The sequence below is a fragment of the Psittacula echo genome (assembly GCF_963264785.1).
Source record: "Psittacula echo genome assembly, chromosome: 7".
In the NCBI taxonomy this organism is placed as follows: Eukaryota; Metazoa; Chordata; class Aves; order Psittaciformes; family Psittacidae; genus Psittacula; species Psittacula echo.
This window is the reverse complement of record NC_137740.1, coordinates 22,532,151-22,555,769: the sequence shown is the minus strand read 5'-3', so window position 1 is coordinate 22,555,769 and position 23,619 is coordinate 22,532,151. Positions and strand designations below refer to the sequence as shown.

The window sequence follows — 23,619 nt, the reverse complement described above, 5'->3', positions numbered from 1 at the left end:
GCAAGGAAAAGCAAGAGCCTTTTAGGCTTACTTTATTCACAGCAGGAAATTGCATAGGAAGATGAGGTTGTGGAGCTGCAATATTGATCAGACTATCTTCTTGGCAACCTTGTTCATGGCAACTTCGTGGAGCTTAGGGTAAATGCAGAATTAGGGCTATAGAGAAAGAACAAAAGGAAGCTTACCCCTGGCCCTTCTTGGCAGCAATAACTGGATGCCTTTTAAAAACAGCTTCTGTTGTCATGGAGCTTCTGAATCCAAGGCTGGTTTCTGGCACTGTGATTTTCTCATGGCAAAAAACATTGTCCTGTCCTAGCCTTGGGGGGAAAATAAATAAATAAAGGCAGTAGCCTTGGCAGCACTTGTCTATTATTGCAGCTAAATGACTGAACTGCAGTGGGAGTGGGACCAAAGGGAAAGCTTTTCTTCAGAGAGAATCCTGATTTTTAAAGCTGGCATCCACCATGGTCTGCAGAATCTTTTGTAAGAAGGTGTTCGACATTTAGAGAACGATTTTGAATAGTTTGTATAGAACTTGTTTTCCTCTGAGTCAGCGATGTTTTGAGGTTGAAATAGAGACCTGAATTCCTGAGCTCAAGGTTTTTGGAAGGTCTTCAGTAGTGGTTGGTTTGTGTTTTAAAGCCCATTTTCTTTTCCAGACTTCAGAGATAGTCAAACTGCTTAATACACTTAATTATCATTTCCTGAAGTGGTCAGTAATGTACAAAACAAGATATTTCTTAATGTATTTGGCATTGATTATGTTAGTTTAACAGTATGTTAATTTGCTGAGCTTTTTCCTATTTTAAAAGGTGATATTTTGACTGCATAGAACTTCCTGATTTTTTTTTTTTTTTTTTTTTTTTTTGTTAGTTCTTGGATAGTTCCAGTGTCTGAAGTTTAAAAACTTCCTTGGTTTTATTTTTGCTTTGTAAATTAATTTACTGAAACCCAGAAACAAGTGATGATGGAAGTGGTTTGGTGTTTCGAAGCAGGAAAACACTGTGTGCTTTTATTTCTATATGGCTTATTTTTAAAGGCAGGAAATGCTGATTACCCCATGCCAGAAAGCCTGTATAGGTAAGTTTTTCTGCTAGAAATATGTAAACTCTTTGGGCTGAAGAATTTGCCCTTCAGGTCCTTCCTTGAGATTCAGCTCTGTTTTGATACTGCCTGGTCACTGTTACTTGAAAAGCTTCAGGCAGCTAGTGAATAAAATCTCTGCATATTAAGTATTGCATAGTAATTTCTATTGCTTCACTGCCTGTTTGTGTTTTGTCTGCCTGCATTTAAGGCTGTTGGGTCAAGGATTAGAGCTCTTGCAGGCAAGTTCAGATTGGCCTTTCAGGGTTCCAGGGTGGGATGTTGCAACTGCTGTGACTCTGCTGTTAAAAGTTACCAGCCTCAAAGCAAGAGTTATTTTCTGTCCTCCTGATTTTAGGCTGCCGACAAAGAGGGATTTGTGTTGAAGCATTGGACTGAGCAGGAGCAGTTGAGGCACATGCATGTTCAGTTCTGCAAAGTCTGCATCGGGCCAATGCCCTCGAGCAGGAGTGTAATGACACCTCGGGGCTGCTCTGGCTTTTCTTCAGCAAAGAAGAGTTGGAGCCCAATTAATAAATTTATATTTTAAAACGAGATTGGCTCACTCGTCAATAACACTGTCATTTCAGGGTTTGTTTGCATAAGGAAGGGAGCCCTCGGCCTTGGGAGTAGCTGTGAATCTGCAAGTATAAACGTCAGGTAATAAAGGGACCCCAGGAGCCTAAACTTGGAGTTTGGAACAGCCTTTGGAGCCCTTGCAAATTCTTTTCTACAAGTTCTCAGATAGTGAAGTTGTAAATACTCGTCATCGGTGCAAGACTGTTGTTTGGGTTTTTTCCCCCCTCTCTGTTTCATTCTTTAAAGCATAGTCAAACTCCAAAAGACAACAGACTTCTTCCAAGGTTGCCCCTGCAGTCTTCTGCTGTGTTATTTGCCCTTTCTATACAAACCCTTAAAAATGATACTAAAGTGTATGTAGGTTTATGGTGTTTAATATCAGAGCCACAAACATAAAACCCCAGAAAATTCTGAATGCTGAAAGTTTTGTGTTTAAATATTCTCTTGATTAATACTACTTTGAGGTGATTTTTACCTAAAAAATTAATGCTAAAAGAAGTTTTCTTAGTTATGACAGTCTATTTATCTGCTAGTAAGTGAAACTTTTCTGTAGACACTCATCTTTTCAATTTAATAACATGTATTTCAAAATCTATTTCTTGATGTTATTAAAGCTATAATAAAATCTTATTTTTCCTCTGTAATAACACTTAACTTTTTCAGACTGTAAGACTGAAATTCAGAACTAACTATGGGGTTATGAAGAGTGCTTTCTTTCAGCATTAGGAACATTTGGATAGAACGGTGCTAAAATTTGTAATTATAGTGTGTTGTCTCTAATTTTTTACTCATTAAACTAATTTCTTAATTATTAAAAAATTCATTCTGTCTTTGAAATTCTGCACTTCTGGAGATGCTGTGCTGTAATTTTATAACAACAAAGTGACCAAATTGCTGCTTTAATATCAGATTTTTAATTATGGAATTGTAAATTGTGCAAAACTTTTCCAAGAGTTAAAACAGCCCCAGAGCAGCAGGGAGGGAGGAGTGTGGGTCTGATCATAATTTTAGGCCTCTTCCTTTAAACTTTGCTTGTGAGATGAAGTTTTTCTTTTCTGGGAAGAAAGAAGATACTTTGCACATAGTTTCCCATGTACTTGTCAGGCGTATTTTAGTTTGCTGTGATGCTAGGTTTGTATTTGAAGGATTACAGTGATGAGAAGGGGCAAATGGTAGCTAAACCAGTGAGTCCTCCTGGGAGGTCAGATGAAGCCTTTAGTTAAAAACTCTGCACTTCTAAATGCCGTTTGCTAAGTTAGGATGAATACTTTTCATGGGCAGTTTTGTTCTTCAAGAGCAAGACCAGTGCCTGTGGTAGGTTTAGGTCCCATACACAAGTCCCAGCGCAAAGTGTGGCGAATCTCTGGGGGAAATGACTCACAAGCTGGAAAGGGCATGGCATGAACATGCAACACTGATGGTACTTGGCTTTCTGCTGCAGTATGTTTAGGGGAGGAAATAAAAACCACATCATAAACCCTAATCTTCAATAAAAAGGTTTGCTTTCACTAAAGTTAGTATTGGAGAACTTGCCAGTGCCCGAGACTGGAGAGCAGAACATGCAAATGTAACTTAACCCTGACATATAGTGGTAGCATGTTGAGAGTGGTTATGCTGCTACTTAATCTGCTTTTGTTTTGGTTGGAAGATGTTTCCCTGATTTGGCTTAGCACATGGCTGGAGAAGTCCTGTGGGAGGGAGGAAGGAGACCACCCCTGCAGCAGCTGTGTGGCTTTGTTCTGGATTGATGTGGCAGATGAGGGGTGGCTTTAGGATGCTGGAGGCAGCAGAAGTGGGCAAGTGGGGGTGGAGAATGGTGTTTCCTTTCCACTGGTGTGCAGCTTTGCAGTGGGTGACTTTGTGATGGCAGGTAAGATGCCTTTTAAAAAAGTTCCTGTAGATATAAAGAGCAGTCTTGATCCAGGATGGCTCTAAAGGTGCAGTTGCACAAGCTGGGTTTGGAATTGGAAATGAAGGATGTGAGATCTGCAATAACACTTGAAGGATCAAAAAATATGATGAAAACTTTGGCCAAGGTACAGTTACTGCTTATGAGTTTATATCTCTTAATCTTTGTATAATTCCTTTTATAGGCAAATATGTGTTCCCTCAGAGCCTTTAGGGCCTTATTGTTCTTCCTTCTCTATATAATGAAGAAGATGGATTTACTCTGAAGAAATATTTCCATGGCAGCCACTTAGAAAATTGTTCTTATCTTCTTTTGTTAAACCTTTTGTTTTATAGACACAGATGAAGACACAGTGAAAAGATGTTTTGCCACGTTTGAAGAGAAGTTCTTCCAAACCTGTGAGAAAGAACTTGCCAAAATCAACATTTTCTATTCAGGTAAGGTGCTTATTTGTGTATATTTGTGGAAAATACAGCAACACAAAAAGAGTCCAAAGCTCCCAAACTTTCAGAGTAACCACAGTGGTCATGCAGGTCTACCACCAGGTAATTATAGGGCAGGTTTATATGGGAAACTGCTCTGGTTTAATCACAGATGTGAAGCCTAAACCATGGTATTTGCATGGAGGGAAAATGAAGGGCAGGTGATTTCACTGGTCTGCAGGAGTGTCCTGCTGAACTTCAAGATGCTCTTATCTCAAATGGTAGGGCATAGGGAACAGTTTCTCAGCTTATCCATGGTGACAGTTTCCTGTGCATGTTTTAGGTGTGCTAAGTTCCTTAGCTGCTGTTCCCTGCGCTTGTGCAGGAATAGCTATCATGGACTTGCCCATGTATCATAACTTGACCATCCTGATGTCTCCAAGTTTTTAAATACTTTCAGATAAACACTTTAAACTTCATGGAGTAGGTCAGCCAAGTAGCAGTTTGTCATTGGCTGTGTATAAATTCCTGTTTAGTAAATTGAGTAAAAATGTAATGGTAAGAGTAGGGATTCCTAGGGGTCATGTGTCAGAGTGCTGTTGTTTGTTGTTTTTGTGGAGAAAGTTTGCTTTCCCATCCTGTGTTTTCTTTAGAATGGGATAATTGGAAATTCACCCTGTAATACTGCTGCAAAAAGCTTGGTGTTAGTGTGATCCAGTTCCACCTACCATTACACTTCAGCTGGTTTTCTGCCTCTTTTGGTAAAGTTTAAAATGGGTTTTCAACTAGAAAAGCATTTAAATATGAAGACAGTGATGCACTGACTTCTGCTGTACTTTCTCTTAACATGTTGATTTACTAACTTGATGCTATAAACAAGCTTTTGCAGTGCAATATGGTACCCTTTTCTATTTCTGACTTTAATCTGGTAACAAAGACAGTTGAATTGTGCAAAATATTTTAATCACCATCAGGCAATGGCTTTATTGCTAGCTATTTTGTTGCTAGCAAAATCTGGGTTGTGAACATGAGAATAGCTGAAAGCATAATAGATGGCAGTAACAGTGCACTGCAGCTTGCCTCTGTCTAGCTTACATCTAGGCAAGTAAATCTCTTTTGGGCTGGCTATGCCTGCTCTCCTGGCTCCCTGAAGCTGTGGTGTTTTGCTATAGCCAGAGTGGAGTGGGTGTCAGAACAAGGGCAAGGAGCATTTTGTAGGTAGAAGTGGTATGTTTCACTAGGCCAGCTGGGTTTTATACTTTATAGGCGTTTTCCTACGTGTAATTCATACGTACCTAACTGAGAACAATTGTTGTGCTTTGTTTCCATGTGGGATCTTTTGGTTTTATCCCAGGTCTAAGGTAAGGCATTTATGCTCAGAAACTTGTCTTTCTTCTCTAGTTATATCAGATCCTGTGTACTATGAGCTAGACTCTGTGAAGGAAGTTCTGTCAATTTAGATGCACAATACATATTATAATTTTCCCCGATGAGGACCTGCTAGCGCACGTGCACCCACATGTACATGTGCACCCATTCCAGCATTGTTTAAAATGGCACTAATAATATAGGATAGGATTTTTCCCATCTTGCTGTCATTTCAAAAATGTTATAGGAGAGAATACATGTAATTTGAAAATCTTTTGTGATAAGATTAAAGTAAGTCTTTTATTTGCAGAAGTGACGTGACTTTAACCGCATGGAAACCCCTTATTAGGGTTATTAACGTTAAGCTATATCAAGAAATGTTCTATCAGTGGTTCCTCTTCTTGATCATGTCAGAAATTTGTCACGTCGGACCCTATTGTAACTCCAGGTGTGTGTTAGCTTGGATTGTGACCTGGTGCATCCTGTTTGTTATAGGTTTATCGTATGTTTTATTACACACTTGGCTTTACAACAATAAATATTGCCCATTTTCCAGAAAGCTAAGCTTTCTTTTGATCCCTGCTTAATTTTGTCATCTTCTTGATCCCTGCACTGAGGGATCCTCAGTGAAGATTGCCAGGGATTACCACAGCATGGACATCACCCTTTCCTCTCAGGATAGGCTCCTCCTGGACCTCAGCTCCTCCCTGGTGTATTTAGGGTTGGAGTACCTGCTGCATAATTCTGTCTGCTCAGGTTGTTGGCTCTTGTCAAACATAGCCTTAATTCCCCAGACCATTATTCCAGCTCAGTAGGAAGGAAAACAGCCATTAACTAAATCTGATTTGATAAACAATTTGTGGTTATTTGGACTATGCTCAAGAAAATCTATACTCAGTTGAAAATAAAAAGAACAGCAGTAAAATTTTCAGATTTTTCCAGTAGGGAATGCCTATTCAAGTGCTGAAGTTTCATTTGTGGCCAGTTTTGGTTTGTGTTTGGGATTTTCTAAAGCGGAGGTTTGTTATATTTTAAGTTAGTATCATCAGGATTTGCTTGGGCTACAGTGTAGCTAGTAACATTTTTGTGGTTAATTTAGGAGATGGTTTTGTTATTTGTAGGCTTTAACTTGGTAAGCAAAATAGTGAACATAATAAGTACAAGTAGGAAAGGAAGGAGTGCTGAAAGAGCCTGCCTAAAATGCCCAGACTCCTGAGCTGGGTAGCTGCAAGGAGGTATGGGCTGTTCGATTATCTTCTCTCTGGTGAAACAGGTTTTGATCACAGCCATGGCCATGTGAGCTGGAACTTGAGAAATTGTACTAGCTCTTTGGTGTGACAGCTTTTTTTCAGGATCCTTATGCGAGAACTTTTCTTTACACTTGGAAAACTGAGTCAAAACAACTTGGAATTGTATAGTTGAGAGGCAACTCTTTAGATGGTGGTTTTAGTCAGGATCTAGAAGCATTTTGGGGGCAAACCTGCTTCTTTATTGCAAGTACTTTTGTTGAAATCTGCCTCTGGTTTCAAATTTCTCCTTAGTCTTTGCTGTGAGGTTACACTTGAGCTGAGGACTTAGTGGGCATCATGTAATGCAAAATGCTGCCACGCAACCAGAGTGCTTCCAGTTTCCATGTGTATGCTGCTTTTTTCTAACTCTTTAAGTGGCATATTTTTTTAAAATGTCACTTTTGGGAGTGCTAGGTTAGTGGTGAATGACTTCTCATTCGTTTTGGAGTATGTTGCAAACTGAGAAATAAATTTGTACTCTGCTTTGCTGTTTCCTTAAGCAATTCAGTATGAGCTTTTAAGAACAGCGGCACACATTTTGTCTTATTTTGCTTCTGCAATGAATTTCCATGATAAAATCATACCTTAACTAGATGAAGTTATCTGTGGACTGTATAACTGGAGTCCATGTGAGAGAGAGCAGGAGGGAGAAGGTGCAGGACTGCTTTTTCCCAGGAGTGAGTCAGTTGCCTTTAAAGCCTCATTCTTAGAGAGCTGTGGTCCTCCCCTACAGATGTGAGAGGGCAGTACATAATTAAGAAGAATATTTGTGTTTGGAGATGATGTTTTCTTAATGGACATTGCTTTGAAAAGAAGAAAATTGCAGCAGCAGTTTTGAGACTAGTTCATAGCATTGTCTTTTCTTTAAATATTGTTTTGTTAGGCTTTTAGTTGGCTTTTTTTTTCTGGACATAGGGAAAATGGAACATAGTTTCAATTTAGAGATGTGATTTAAACTCTTGCATATTTAATAATTTGATCCAAAGAAATCTCAGTGTATCACAGACAGTTCAATATGGCATTTTGAATATAGTAAACTTGTGAGTTTTATTTATATGAAGGCTTTTGATTCTAACAGTTGCTCTAATAGATATCTGTTACTTCTTCCCAAGAGAGTTCCCAAAGTGGGGAAAGATTATTTTTGCAGTCTGACCTTGTGTATGTTAAATATTATGTAACTGTAGGCTGTGGGCAGACAGTTCTCACTGTGGGCTACATTGCCTCTCTTCAGTGGAGTCCTTGAAGCTATAGAAGTTACCATGGAGGAGTTATCCTTTCCTGTCTTTTTAAAACATCTTACTTTTAATAAAGCTTATAATCAGGAAAGTTAGAGAGTTTCATGCTTTTCCATACTTGATTTTTGTGTATTGATTCCAATTTTCCATTCAGAAAGGCATTCTCCTTCTGGAAAATACCTTATTCAGAGCACTGTATAATTATTTACAGATGAGGTTTGCTCTTAAAATTAACCAGAACTGAATAAGACTGAGGAGAAAGTCAGAATTGCTCCCATAAGAGTAAATCTTACTTTGAGGGAAGTGCGGCAGCAATTGAAAATTACTATTAAGTTATGTAAGATGCTAATGAAGGGGAATTAGATTGACAGCCAGGAGACTGTCGGGCAAAGTTTTGGGTGGTGGAGGGACCGTGGGGCTCCATGTTTTCTGTTGCGGTGGTGTGTGTACTGCTGGGTGGAGGTGGCTCCAGCTTCCAGCCGCTGCTCCAACACTGTGAATCTATTTCGTGCCTTCCTGGCCAGCGCCTGTGGTCCACGATGGGGCTTATCAGTAGAGATGCCAAAGCTGTGACTAAAGCCATAGGAGAGGGAAAAAGACTGGAGGGAACTAGTTGTACAGAACAAAGAGAAAGATAATGGTGTCAGTTATGCTGGTTTTAGCATTAAAAAGATTTTTATTTAGCCAAAAATTATGTTTTTCTGAAAGTACATAAAACAGCATACTTAAAGGAACACCTTTTTCATACTTGAGATGTGAGGAAGAGAGGCTGACTTCTTCTGAATAAACATCAAAATGATATTTAAATTCAGGTTGGCTGTTCCTTTAATCAGTAAATAATGAGGCAATGCTTCTAACCTGCATGAGCCTAAACTGAGGAAGAGAGGGATATATTATTACAGCAGTTTGTGTACAGCAGCTAGTAGTGTTGTAACTGCTGATCAAAGCAGAAGCTGTGTTTGTCTGTCACTGGAGCTTGGCAGAAGGGTAGCGTTGCTCTCTGAGCAACAAAATTCAGCATCGCATTTGAAGTGTGGTTTGTTTTCTTTGGTTTTTTTTTTTCTCCTTGGATTTCCTTACTGTCATATAAAAAGATAGTAAACACATAGTTAGTAGTGGGTGCACAGATATGAAAAGTGCTTTGCTTACTAAACTGTCAAGTTTCATAACATTGTCTAACAGTTGGTTTTTTTCCTCATTTGCTTTTTGTGCATTTGCTTTATTTGAGAAAGGCGATCAGCTTTCCTTTGTGTGCAGAGTAGACGTGTGGTCACTGCTTTGGTATTTGGATGAGACCCTATCTGCCTGGCTGCATCCAGCTGTGGCTCTGCCAATGTGAGGAGGCCTAACCCTGCATCCTTGTGCTGGTTTATGGCCCCTCAGTGCAGGCAGCAGCTGAGCAGGTTGGTCTTCTTCCATACCATACAGGTATGTGTATGGTCCTGGAACAAGCATCCTCTAGAAATCAGATCTTGAGTGGAAGTGGAGAGGTCTGAATTCATGTCTTTAACTAAAAGGAGCTTCATAGAAGAGAAAAATGCAGAGTCATGGAATTTAATGCTTAGCAGGGGAAGACCATGCTGTAGGTTATTCAATGCAATCCTTTTTACCTACAGGCACGTTATTTGAGGAAAAGGTATAGTGCTTTTTACAGGCTCAGTAGGCAAGTTCTTGTCCTCTCATCTGACTTTTTCCTTTCCTTGTTAACAGAAAAGCTTGCAGAAGCTCAGCGCAGGTTTACTACTCTCCGAACTGAGTTACAATCAACTTTGGATGCACAAAAAGAAGCCAGTGGGATTTCCACACTTCAGCGGCGCAGAAAGCCAGTCTTCCACCTGTCCCACGAAGAACGAGTCCAGCATAGGAATATCAAAGATCTGAAATTGGCCTTCAGTGAGCTCTACCTCAGCCTCATCTTACTGCAGAACTATCAGGTACCTGCAAAAAGATGTGGGTTTACGAAGCCCTATATGTAAATGACTATGTGCTTTATGTATCCTTCAGTTGCCTCATTCAGGCTGTTATTTTAATTTCTTCCTTAATTTTGGGTTCCCTGACACTTAAGAAAAGGCAGATGCTTAGCAGCTAGCAGTGTAATGTCTTGTTGCTTTTTGTTGAAATAGAATTGCTAAGCTGACCTTCAGAAGGACCTTCCTTCGTCTTCCTTTTCTGAGCTGGCTGACCCCAACACCCTTTGCTGAGGCATGGCCAGAACATGAAGTTATATCAGTACCTCCTTCTTCTGTAATGTGGTGTTCTGTGCAGGGCTGGAGCTGACACACTGGGGAAGAAAGAAGCTCTTTTATCTAATATTTGTAATGAAACTTGAAATGCTAACATACTGTTTTCTCTTGGCGTTACCATGGTAGTGACTGTGACCTTGCTATATCAGAATTTCTTGTTAAAACATTCATTTTAAAAAAAAAAAAAAAAAGCTTTCAATTCTGTAGGATAGAGGCTCGTTTGCCTTGAAGTATGAGAAAACCAAATCTTTACTTGTACTAGGGCTTCTGGCAGGAAAGGGCATGGTAAATATTGCAGATGTTGATATTGTTCCAAAAATCTTGAAACTAAACTCTGAAACTGTTATCATCTTTTTTTCTGGGATAGCTCTTTTGGTGTTAAGTACTCTGAAATGCTTTTACATGTCTTACTGTGAGGGTTTTTAGCTTGTTAAATAACAATGTTTGAGTTTAAATTTAGTGCATCTGTATTTAGATCTTTACCAGCATTGTACTGGAGAATTTTACTGAACAAAATTACTTGTTAGAAATACTACCTGCAGTATGGGCAAACTTAATTCTACCAAAATTCTGAGTATTTGTACCATTCCTAAAGTGATGTTATGTCTTTGAGTACATGTCTGGGAACTACTTACGAGTTTTTCCATCAAGCCCTTTAACTGTTAGAGGTAATTTCTGGTTCAAAATCCTGGGAAAGGTAGAGTATCTGTAGCTTTTCAGGAATGGAATGAAGCAGTATTACGTGCTGTGATTTCTTCAAGTTTAGTTTTGGTTAAAAAAAAGTTCTTATTCTTGGTTACAAAAGTCACTTCTGAGGCTTGATGAAGAATTTAAATACTGGTGACATAGGTTATTAATTTGGAAAATCTTTTCCTATTATTCATCAGTGAAGAAGGGCATGTTACACACCTATATTTTTGCTACCAAGAGTCCATTGTGCATATAGAAAATGTTGATGTAAATCCCATCTAGATTTGATAGCTTTCACAGTATCCAAAAGGAGCAGAGCTTCTTTCTACAACATATTGAGAATGAGAAAAATTAGTTCAAATTGGTCTTGAAGTTTAGGACAATGAGTACAAGTACTAAACCAGATATAAAACCAAATCCCAGAATAGTTCTCTTAATCACTTTTATGCTTAGAGTATAAGAACTAGGAATATTCTAGCTCTTCAAGTTTTGGAGAGGAAAAACAGTAACCTGGTGGGAAGATGACATAGCTGAGACCTTCATGTAGGTGGTAAAGGGAAGTCAACAGCGGCATTATCAATATCAAGCTATGACTTGGATGAAATGCTGAAGTCTAAAGGTGGGTTACCAGGAACAGAAAACACATCTGAAGCAAATTCTAGCCTGTTAGACTGAAGCAAGAGCAAAAGCAGCATGCATTCATTTCTAAGGTACACAAACCAAATATCAAGTGGAACTGTAACTTGTCTCCAGGGCAGCTGATATCTAACTTGCCAATGATTAAACTTCTGATGAAATTGATTTGTTATTAACAGTAATATAAAATTCTAGAGTGTGTAGATCTATAAATATCTCTTTTTTTAAATACTGTGTTTCAGAACAAACAAATCTTAATTATTAAATACATAGTATTTACTTACACTGTATATAATATAGTACATTAATCAGGCAAATAACGAATACTGAATCAGCCTTATTAAACTGCTGTGTGTTTGTCTTGCTGGTGCATTTCCTTACGCATTTGTATATGAGCAGAGAGTTTTGAGTCCACTGATTCTACTTGATCTTGCATTATATTATTGCATAAGTTGTACTCTTTAGTTTTTATTCACCTTCAATGGATTGAATTAGTATCCAGCAGAAATGGAAGTCAGGCTTGGAAAAGGCCCCTTGCCAAACAAAAGCATCATGAATAGCATCTGACTGTGTGAATGATGTTTGACTGTTCCATCACTGTATGTTCCTTGTCAGAAGCACCACTGTAACCACCAGTATTTTTATTGTGCGCTTTGGGCTTGCAGGATTTTTGCAGCCAGAGGATGAAATGCTGCTGGAGAGGTTCAAGGGTGCCTGGTGTAACCATGCCCAGACCAGCAAGGCACACCAATTAGGCTGGGATTGGACACATGGCAGATAAAGTGATGTTAGTTGAGGCTACAGAAAAATCTCTGACCAAAATCATCCTTTTGTTGCATTTTTTAATTTCAAGATTCTGAAATGGTGGCCTCCCTGGGTGGAATGCTGGCTTTTCCAATAGAAAACAATTAAAGTCTCTTGTCTGCAATAGTGCAGATTGTTAATTCATTGGCTTCCTACCCCTGTCTCCCTACCCTCATTTCCTCACCTATATGATAGGGGTCTGGTATTAAATCACTCAGCATACTTAGATTGAAAATATTTCGGTGAGTAGCTGGCACCTCTCCCTAGAGCATGGGATTTTGCTGTTTTCTTTCTTTTTCTTTCCAAGCTCCTTTCTAAGCTTTTTTTTTTTTTTTTTTTTCCCAGAGGTGAATCTTGCCATGATCTGTCTGTGTTCCTACCGTTGCTTGAGTGAAACATTGAGTGTTTCGAGTGGTGTTTTCTGCATAATGAAATGCAGGATTTCGGATACATCTTGTCACTGCAGTTGCCTGCAGTGTGATGAGCTTTGCCTTTCTTAAGTTACTGTGCATTAGAAGAGTATTGGGTTAGTCTCATATGTAACTTGAAAATGAACAATTAATTCTTGTTTTAATGCAGCTCTACATACTAGGGAGTTTCATCTCCCACATCTGCAAGTCTAAAATAGTTTTGCAGTCATTGTGCAACGTACTCTGTAGAAAAGGATGGTGCTGTGGAGATGTACATGTCTTGAGCTAATTTGCAGCATTTATAAATTTTGTACAAAGATTTCCCTTCTATAATGAATTTATCTGGACAAATTGATCTGAAACCAACACAGAGTTTAAAGAAACTAGAAGTTAGTAGCTTAGCCTTTTCAGAAGGGAAGACCCTTGAAGGATTGGTAATGACTGTGATAGTTTCAATAAGACATGTCTTTCTGTAGCTTTATATGTTTCTTAAGAGCTCATTACAGCTCTTGCTAATCCAGAGACCAGCTGCCAGTTTGCAGTACCTGGGATATATGCAGTAAGGTATACCGAGGGAGAGGGAGCATGTCTTGAAATAACTTCAAGCATGCAAGTTCTGAGCATGTCCAAAGGTTATTAGTCTTCAGGGGGGTTTCATCAGGATTGTCATCACTTCCTGCATTAAGGAAGAAAGTGGGAGTAATTTGGCTTTTCAGGAAACATGAAGTTTAGGTAATTTCCTGCAAATAAGCTATATGGCTTTATGCCCCCGAGTCCCACATTTTTTCTATTATTTGCAAGGAATATGTGTGCCTTCTAATAATATAGTGGTAAATCAGAAACTTCCTGACAATAGATGCAATAATTTGGTGGGTTTTATTAACTATTTCTTTTTTGCTAGCACTGGAAATATAACCATTTAACTTTCTTGGGACCTGACTGAGGTTAAAAGCCAGTAACTATTTTCCTTTGTCTGCAGAACCTGAACTTCACCGGCTTCCGCAAGATCTTAAAGAAGCATGACAAGAACTTGGAGACAGCACGGGGAGCAGAATGGCGGGTGGCTGAGGTGGAGGTAGCACCTTTCTACACTTGCAAGAAGATCAACCAGCTTATCTCAGAAACAGAGGTAAAGATGCTGGTCTGGGCACTGTTCCTCTTTTTAACTAGAAAACAGTGTTTTCTTATTCACTACTGATTCCTATAATGTTTTGCCCTCTCTAGATTGTATTTGCCACCAAGACAGCTGTTAATTGATTTTGAAATGCCACTGGTTTCTGGCACTGCTTACGTAATTTGGGTATTTCTCTTCAGCTGGTAGCTTTTCACTCTGAAAAGCCAGTGCAGTGTTAGCTTGTGTTGTGTAACTTGATGCAGCATGGTGAGCTTCTATCTTTGTTAATGTGTGCTAGGAGAGTATTGGGCCAGGGCTCATATGTAACTTGGAAACCAACTGTTATTTTTGGTTTTAATGCAGTGCCATGTGGTTATCATTAGAATGAACTTCTGTGATGTATATGTTCATCTCCTTAGGAAGTGGTGACCAATGAGTTAGAAGATGGAGACAGACAGAAGGCTATGAAACGTTTGCGTGTTCCACCCTTAGGAGCAGCTCAGGTGAGAGATCAAGCTATGCAGCAAAGATGCTTCTCCAACTTGTTAAGGTGCCAAATTAGATTCAATGTCTGAACAAAGTAGTGCAAATAATTGATGTGAGCATGCTCTGCAAATTGTGAGAGGGATATTGTCACATAATCTGCTTTAGTTTGGAAGATTTGGAAATAGCTTACTTTTCCTAATTTTAAATTTATTCCGCAGATTAATCTGACTTTGCTGATAACCTGTTTATTTCACTTTAATTCCACCATTGCTTTGTTCACAGCCTGTACCAGCCTGGACTACATTCAGGGTTGGATTGTTCTGTGGGTTGTTCATTGCACTGAATGTCACTGTCATACTTTCAGGTGGGTATCCTTGACTGGACTTGCTGCCTGCCATACCTTGGTTTGAATATGTTCTCATCACTTAATGGGGGTCTGGATCTGAACTGGGTTGGTCAGGATGTTCTGGATTGAATCAGTCTAAGTCAGATCACACTGTTGTAAAGTATTAGTTCTGCTCAGTAATAGATTGTGTTTTTTCATGTTGTATATGCGGATTTTGGACTTTGAATATATTATGGTTTGTTCTTCTGGTTTCCTCGCTATTCTTAGAATGATGTTCTGAAGGTGGAACATCCACCTACAAAGACAGATTTCTGTTATGGCTCTGTGAACACACAGACCTCACTCACCTTGAGACAGGTACTCCTAGAACTTAAGTTTTTCATGATACTAACTCCCTACAGAGAGTGAGACCAGAAATAGAGCCATGTAAGCACCATGCCACTTGGGACATTTTCATGTAGAAATTTCAGGGATTTCAATGCATGGTGCCTATTAATGGAATTAATTTAATTTTTCTTGGTGGCAGATTTTGGCAAGATTGTTTAACAGCTACAATGAATTATTATGTATATCAGACATTGGTTTTATTATGCTTTGTGCCTTCTGAGTTTGAACTCTGATTAGAGTAAAAGCCATGTTGGGACTGTAGATCCAAACACAGTGTTTAATCCCAAGCAGCTTTACTGATTGTGTGTGTGATTTCAGTAGTGTTGTAACTTGCTTAAACAGTAAAAAGGAAAAGGCTTAACAAATCAACGTGCGAGCTCTTGCATTAGGGAAAGCCCATGTCTGTGGTTTTGACTTAAAAGAAATTTTTAATCAGATGTTTCTGTAATTGAATTCAGTCATCTCTTGGGATAAAATGTCTCTGTTTGAGAAACTGTTTGCAGTGCTTCCCATTTGGTCTTCCAACGGTAGAAGCAGAAGCTTGACCTGTCTGTGTGAAGGGTCTGTTTAATGTGTAGAAGCTGCTCTATATTCATCATATCTTTTTTTCTGTTGCTTATGTGTTTGATCTCTGTGTGAGTTGCAAATATGGTTGAAGCCAGTTGTGTTTGCGTTATCCCTCACTAAGTGACACAGTTGTGAGGAGGAATTCATAAAAATGATTATACCTCCAAAGCAGATGTTACTAACTTAACTGTGAATAATAGGTTTGTTTGTTATCAGGAGACATGATATGATATCTGTACATTACTTCAGATATTGGGCAAAACCTGTATTCTAACTGCAAAGTGGTTTGTGGGTTTTGGTTGGGTTTTTTTATTTTATTTGGATATGAGTCTGCTAACCTCTCTGCTGTATTTGAAAATTATGATTTGATTGACTGCAATGGGATTTAAGTATTGTATGTGTACAATCTGTGAAACAGCATAGAACTTCTACTGGAAAACCACTTCTTTATTACCTGATTTTACAACTAGAACAGCAACATTTTACAGATGAATTCATAATACTTTGGGGTCTGTTAGAGGCTGCGAATGTTACAGTTGGATCCCAGGGAAGTGTCCTCCTAAAGAGCATGAATTTTGAGGCATCACTGTTTCTGTATTAGCTTTCCTAGGTGCCAAGCCAGTATGTAATTGAAAGTTCATGGAAATGGGCATATGTTTTATTAACCAGAAGCCTGTAAGACTTCATGCAAAATCTCAAAGACTCTTGCTGCAGAAGTGCCCTGTCTCTTGTTTGAGAATTAGGCTGCTATGCCACTGGTCTTGTAACCAGGGACATCTTCCTCTCTGAACATCTTGTTCAGAGCTTGCATTTGCTGAAGGAATGAGTTGATCAGGTGTCACATACCTGCTGTGACTCTAGCAGGTGACTTCGCTTATATTTTATTTAAGTGGATATGTATGGAAAATCTCTCTGCCTTAGGACTGTAGTGTGGAGGAGCCCTGGACTGGGTCGCACCAGTTTGAGACCACATACACCTTTGCTGGACAGTTAACTGCAAGTTGGTCTTTGGGGGTCTTCAGTCAAACTGCTCAGCAATAGTGAAGAAAATGATTCAGTCAGGACTCATGAAAAGGGCATCAAATCTAGCCATTACATTGTGGAAGCTAAACTAGATAAGGTTTTAGTATCAGAAGAGAGAATATACAGAAATACCCTTAACTTCTTTGTGTTAGTATCTGATCTGCTTATAATGTTCAGTATCTGTTTTTTCTCCAGAACCAGCTGCTGTTCAACCTGCAATTATGGTCCTGAGCCTAGAAATAAGATTAGCGGGCATTAGATATGGAAGTCATATGCTGTACTGTCATGAACCGTGTTTGCCTCAGGATAAACCTTTGTCTAAGTGTTCTGTCTTGAACAGCACACAGGATATCTGTCCTATTCTGTCTGGTCCTGTCTTATTCAATATTTTTGGGGATGCCTTGTCTTGTTTGGAAGCACCTCCTTTGGCTTTCAGATCAAAATTTGAAATGCTGCTTTTGGAGTTCCATATTTAAGACTCATTTCTTTCAGCTTCTTCAAGGGTGTCTGTCATTTCTGTCCAAAATTTGACTCTCTTTTCCCTGAATCCAATAGTCTCCAAGTTATACATTTAAAGTAGCAGTTCTTGAGTCATTGTTCCTTGCACAATTTTCCTCCATACTTCTATGTAGTATGAAGTACAGATGCTGAACACATGAAACTTCTTATGGATATGTTTGAGAAAAACAAACAAAAATATGAAAAACTCAGGGTTGTAATTTAGACAGGAAAGTTTGTGCAAATAAGTTCTCAGCATCAATTCTGTAAAACTGTATCCTTTTTTTTTTCCATTTTTTTTTTTTTTTTTTCCTCATCTTAAAAAGCACATGGGTGAGAAACACTCAATGAAACAGAGGATTCAAGTAACCATATTTCCATATTTTATTTGTGCTTTTCTCATGAAACCTGTATTGGGCAACCAGGTGACAGCATTTTGCGAAGAGGCTTATGCTGGAGCAACCTCCTGCTGTATAAGGCTGCTCATTGTTTGAAATTAAGAGAATTTGTTTCCAAACCCCTGAAGACTGAACAAAGGAAGCGACAGGCTTTCCAGTATTGCATGTGTTGGTTTTTCTGTTTGGGTGTGGCTGGATATTATATTGCTAGTTATGAATATGTATTACATTACAGTTGTATTGAGTTCAATGATTAGGCACAGTTTAGCATTGTTTTAAATGCTGTAAATGGTGCTTCTTGGTTTTGTGGGGAGCTGAAGTATTTGTGTATCTGTCTGTTGGGATTTCATCTTCATTAAACCAGAACATTGAAGTGCTTATAGTCACGATTTATGCTAGTGATGTCCCACATGCTGGTAGTATGACACAGGGGACTTACGATGCTGCTAATGACCTGACTACACCAGCTGGAGAGTGAATTTTCCCCAGAATACTCCTAAATGCTCTGACAGGCTGGGTAAAAACTCCTCTACTTGCTGGAATATGCAGGTGCCTGTAAGTGCACCTTGTTTTCACAGGGTACAGCTGAGCATCTCAGAACGAGCATAAAGCAGTAGAGCACAGCTTTGTGTTGTGACATGACTTGTGCTATTGCTAAGGTCTTTCCAATTTTTTCTTTTCCAGGTGTGGCTTTTATAGATGGACCAAATGTGTGGCCACTGGTGAGAATCTATCGAGGTGGCTTTCTCCTGATAGAATTCCTCTTTCTCCTGGGTATCAACACATATGGCTGGAGACAGGCTGGAGTGAATCACGTCCTCATCTTTGAACTCAATCCCCGCAGCAACTTGTCCCATCAACATCTCTTTGAGGTAAACAGAATAGATTGCAGGAGTGGTTGAGCTGTGTGGCATATCAGGAGGATAAATTCCGCATCATTTCCTGGCAAGGAGTTCTAATACAATTAGAAGAGGAAGTTGCTGAAGTCTGATTAGATTACAGGATTGAGCACTGCTCTCCCTTTTCTTATAATGAGAATTCATTGAGGATTTCAAAGCTATATTTTCATAAAGTATCTATGTGCTTTTTTTCTATCTTTCTGTAGATTGCTGGTTTCCTGGGTGTTTTGTGGTGCCTGAGCCTGCTGGCATGTATATATGGTAAATTCACCTACATTCCTATGCAGGTGAATCCACTCATCTTATATGGCTTCATGTTGCTTTTTCTCATCAACCCTACCAAAACCTTATATTACAAGTCCCGTTTTTGGCTGCTCAAACTATTGGTAAGTCTCAAACCTGAAATAAATAAATAAATTATAAAAAATGCTATAGCTGAGCAGTAGCAGTTCAGTATATATAAATGTTACTAATCTTCAGGAAAGAAGGATGCTTATACCACTGTGTGTTCATAGAGCAGACCTGGTAAGGTATTGACTGCACATCACTGTTGAGCATGGTTTTACAGAAGCAACTTCTGCTTGTACCAGTCTATCATTATCTTTGTATTGCAGGTAACTACTAGCTAATCTTCCTGTATACAGCTGTACGCATACTTTTGCACATATGGAAACACTCTGATGTATTTATTTTTTTGTTCCTAAATGTAGTGAAGCAGTTTGATTAGGGTTACAGTGCTGTAAGGCAAGGTTGCATGGATGCTTCTCAGCCCAAACTGAGTGAGTGGCAACATTGAGAGGGTTCACTGACGAGTGGGAACATTTGCAAAGGTTACTGCTTATAAAATTATGTTCATGGGTGGGCTTTTTTCACCAAATCTATTTGTGGTCTTAAACTATTTATTTTAGACCCAGCTCTCATTTTCCAGGTAAGATAAATCTGGTAAATTGAATGTAAATGTGTGTACTACTTCAGTGTTCTATTTATAGGTGGGAGCAACAAAAGAACAGTTTTCAAACTTGCATGGATCATCAGTTTCTTCCCAAATGGCTGATTCACACATTCAAGCCCACTCTCTATGCCCTTTTAAATTGGCTTTAATCAAGTTGATTCCCTCGATACCTTATTCTTGGTGCAACTGCTCAGAGAGCATTAGGTGTAAGAGGGTTTGGCAGGCTGATGTTATCTGTAGAATCATTTTAATGCCACTTAAAACAATTAACTTTATCTGGAACATGACAATGATGAAACATAGAATCATGCTTCAAGCATGCGCGTGCAGGTGTACACACAGCTACTTAACCTCTGTGTGCTTACCTCTGTTATTTTATTTACTAGCTTACTACTATTTCAGTTTTTCTTTTTTGCCTTCCAGCATTCAGCCATCTCTCATAGATGTACCTTTAGTCCCAAGCCTCATTAGTCTTACTGCTGTCTCTTGGTGCTAGGGGAAGCACTGGAAGTGCTTTAACCATGTGAGCAATATCTGTGCTAATTTACCTTAATATCTTAACAGGATAAGATTTTCAGTCCTCACAGACCTCTTAGGCAGTTTCCAGTACCTGCTCTAGCCCACCTATCTCTAGACTATGCTGCAGTCTGTGATAGAGGCACATCTTTGAGTGTGCAGAGGCCAATTCATCCCAAGGTCTCCTGGGGAAAAATGCTTCATCAAAATGCAAGATCACCTTAATGGTGGAAAATGACACAGTACTTCTGACTGTGTGTTATGTGGAAGGGGAAGAAAAAGGCCAGACAAACCACATAAAGAGTAGCTGTTAGGCTTTTCTAATTTTTATTGTGTGTAATTGGCTGGCTGGGTGTATTTTATTGCTCTGTGCAGTTGCCAGCAGCTATCTGGGTGAAAGGAGGTTTAAATAGTGCAATTCGTAGAGCTGTGCTGTTCACACAAATTTTGGTGAGCATTTTTCTTCACATCCTTAATATGTTTAATTTCCAGCCATAACAAAATACAACTTAGCAAGTGTAGCAGAGCATTACTGGCACCTTCAATTTTCCTAGAACCAAACCAGGAGCATATTTTAGTGTGTTGTAGCATTTCCTGATGAATCTGGGGGGCTTACTGCATCCACCTGTGATCATCAACAGCTGCTTGTTGGTACTTATGAGTGAGATCTCTTGATAATCCCTAAGGGACTGTAAGTTATATCTGAATTGATCTTCCTCTGAAAAAAAAAGTTTCATTCCCACACCAGCTCTTCTTTCTCGCCTGCGTACTTAAGTGAGTGTTTCTTTGCTGCCAGATGAGAAGCCCATGAGTGCGCTTGTGTAGGTTGAGGGGAGCAGCTCATCAGGAGGAATCCGATCCAAGTACAGGGGATGATACAGCATCTGTATGCCCACATTCTCTGCAGGGAACCAAAATGGCAAAACGACTGAAGGGAGCCTGTCTGAGAGAGGTGAAAATCTAGGAAGTGTTTAGCTTCAGCTCAAATATCTACTGTCTCAGCACTTACTAAAACCACAGCACCAGGAAGTCTGCTGTGACTGTGGAACTGTTGATATATAATTGCAACCGATTACTAGAAACTAAGGTTCAACTCCAGCTTTTCGATGACTTTATTCTTGCAGATGTTGCAGATACTTCTCAGCTGAGGACTGAGGAGTTGCCTGTGGTACCTGCCAGCAGACAGTGCCCTCCGCTGCCAGCACCCTCTGGTAGCTGGGCTGCAACTCTAGCTGTGCCTGGGCAGCATGTGGCAGCAGCCAGAAACCACAGAGCCTGACGTGCAGGGTTAGAAGGGTTCAGATGGCAGCTCAGGTTCTTAAAGATAGTTCACTGAGCTGCCAGTGCCTTATCTAGGTCATGGACTTATCTGCTGATTCCTCGTCTGCTGTAGCGTTTAGGTGGAAAGCTTCTACTCTCAAATTTTATGTTGTCATCTGGCATTGCCTGAGTGTCTCTCTGTAAATTAATTAAATAACAACATTGATTTTATTATTTTCTTCTTTGTTTTCTCATTTAATTTGTTTTAGTCAGTCTTTGTTTATAATAAAAAAGGTCAGATGAAACAGGTAAAGATAATATCAGAGAATGTTGGTAAAATGGAGGAAGGACCTTTTAAAAAGGAAGGCTGGCATGGCTTCTCTGACCTCTGCAGAAGCTGTTCTGCAGCTGGACTGCTTTGAGGACAGACCTCCCTAGTGGCTGGCCCTGTTTTGAGCCTTTGTAATAGGTTCTGTCCTTCAGCACAGTGCTTTCTGGGTCAAGATCCATATCTGCTTTATGCCACTAAGTCTTAATCCCCTATTTGGCTTTGAAATTTAGGACCAGAGCCTTAAATTGGCATTAAAAGCCAATAGGAATGTGTCAGTCCATTCCCTGTAAGGTTTCTGTAACTGTGTACCCTTTAGGTTAATAAGGAGAGCAATATAAAAGATGAGTGTTAGCCTGTGCTTTCATTAATTTAAAGATTCATAAATCTCTGAACTACCGGATGGTGCAGGTGCTGTCTCTTTGAGAAATTGGCCGTTAGTAACTATAACTAACTGGGTAGAGAGAGTTGTAATCAAAGGTAATGGACCATGAAAACTGTCTGGTTTGAAAGTAGCAAAACTGCTGTTAAGGCTTAGAGGGAAAGTGGACTGAGATTGAGGGGGAGCCTAATTGACAGGCAATAGGATTTCCTCTGCACTTTTTTTAACTCTTTCCCTGCTAGAGACATGGGCAGATTTAGCAGTAACAATCTTTGCTTTTTCAACTTCTAACACCAAAGAACAACTAATGTGTTAAGTAAACCGAACCATGATCAGAGTGTAATGGCCATGCTGAGGGTCTATAACTGAAATATTAAGGGTGGGGGAGAAGGTAAGTGTGGAAGATGTTAATAGACATTACATAAATGCCTGAAGGAAAGTATTGATCAAAATGAGGAGCAACAGGAGAAACGGAGATTGGAAGTTTCTGGGAAAGAGCTTGGTTGGAGGAGGCTAGGCTCTTCTGCCAGTGGGGAGGGAAAAAACAAACACCCCCCAAAAAACCAAGCCCAAAACAACAACAGACACCAAAAAAAGCGAGGGGACATGAATGGTTGCATGCAGAGAGGAATGCAGGAATGTTACTTGTACTAAAAGTGAGGAGACAGCTATCTTTTTTGTGTCAGTAGGAGCAAAAGGTCAGCAATAAATCTTCAAGCCTTTCTGTGATTTCCCATATTTGTTCAATGCCATGATGTCCTGCCGTTGCATTTAGATGTATTTGACACTGTTATGAATTATTCCTTTTTCTTCCTGACAGTTTCGAGTATTCACTGCTCCCTTCCACAAGGTAGGCTTCGCAGATTTCTGGCTGGCTGATCAGCTCAACAGCCTGGTCGTAATACTCATGGATCTGGAATACATGATCTGCTTCTACAGCTTTGAGGTTCAGTGGGAGGATAATGCTGGACTTCTGGCAAATACAGGTAGAGTAATGCTGATGACCCATACAAGCGCAGTCGAAATGATCTGAAAAAAACTGGCAAGGCAGCTTCATAATTATCTGTTTTTTTGAAGAGGGCTACCAAAGACATAGGGAACTAAAATAATTCATGTTTCTTGTAAACACAGTATTGGAGAGATTCTCCCCTTTCTTAATTCCATCCAGAGAAATTGAATTTCACATCAGTGTTCATTTCCTAATCCAGTCATATGGCCTGACATGTATAGTCATCAGAGAATTTAGATGTAGCACTTCTTGATTGGAAAGAGAAATTCATTTTCCTGGCATTGCTGTTTTCTTTCATAGTAGTTTAACCATGTATTTGCTTTTAGCCTGTTCCTGTTGCTCAGCATCAACATGAGTTGCGTGCGCTTGTTAACCACAATTTTCTATGCTGTAGCCTGCTTCTTACAGGCTCCATCAAAGTACCCTAAAGCAAGAGAGGATGGAGAAACTTCCTTGTTAGTGTCACCCCTTATTCAATTAGAGTTGATGCTGTGATGCCAGGGTTGTGTGTGCTCTGTCTCTTCTTTCTAGCCAGAAGAACCACAGAGTTGGCACATGAATTTTGACTTTGGCCTTCCCGGTGGCAAAATAGTACCTGTCTCCTCCTGGATCAGGCTGTTGTCTTTTCATTTTAAGCAGTGACTGCTGGCGAATTGTGTTGTCTGATGGTTTTGACACTTGCTGAAAGAATTTGCAGTATGCTTCAATAAGCATCAGTGTTCACCTTGTTGTTCAAATCTGCCTGATCTGTATCTTCCTTTAAGACAGTGTTGCAAGTAACTAAAT

At 39.5% G+C, this 23,619-nt stretch overlaps 1 protein-coding gene across 1 annotated transcript in view; it reads left to right on the top strand.

Annotated features, from left to right (window-relative positions):
• XPR1 (xenotropic and polytropic retrovirus receptor 1) overlaps positions 1-23,619 on the top strand; it is a 108,656-nt gene that overhangs the window by 68,458 nt on the left and 16,579 nt on the right. The window contains exons 3-10 of the mRNA XM_080623185.1: positions 3,907-4,008; positions 9,596-9,819; positions 13,648-13,797; positions 14,202-14,285; positions 14,551-14,632; positions 18,172-18,359; positions 18,593-18,772; positions 22,645-22,810. Coding sequence (XP_080479311.1) covers positions 3,907-4,008; positions 9,596-9,819; positions 13,648-13,797; positions 14,202-14,285; positions 14,551-14,632; positions 18,172-18,359; positions 18,593-18,772; positions 22,645-22,810 — 1,176 coding nt within the window. The remainder of the gene's footprint in view (positions 1-3,906; positions 4,009-9,595; positions 9,820-13,647; positions 13,798-14,201; positions 14,286-14,550; positions 14,633-18,171; positions 18,360-18,592; positions 18,773-22,644; positions 22,811-23,619) is intronic.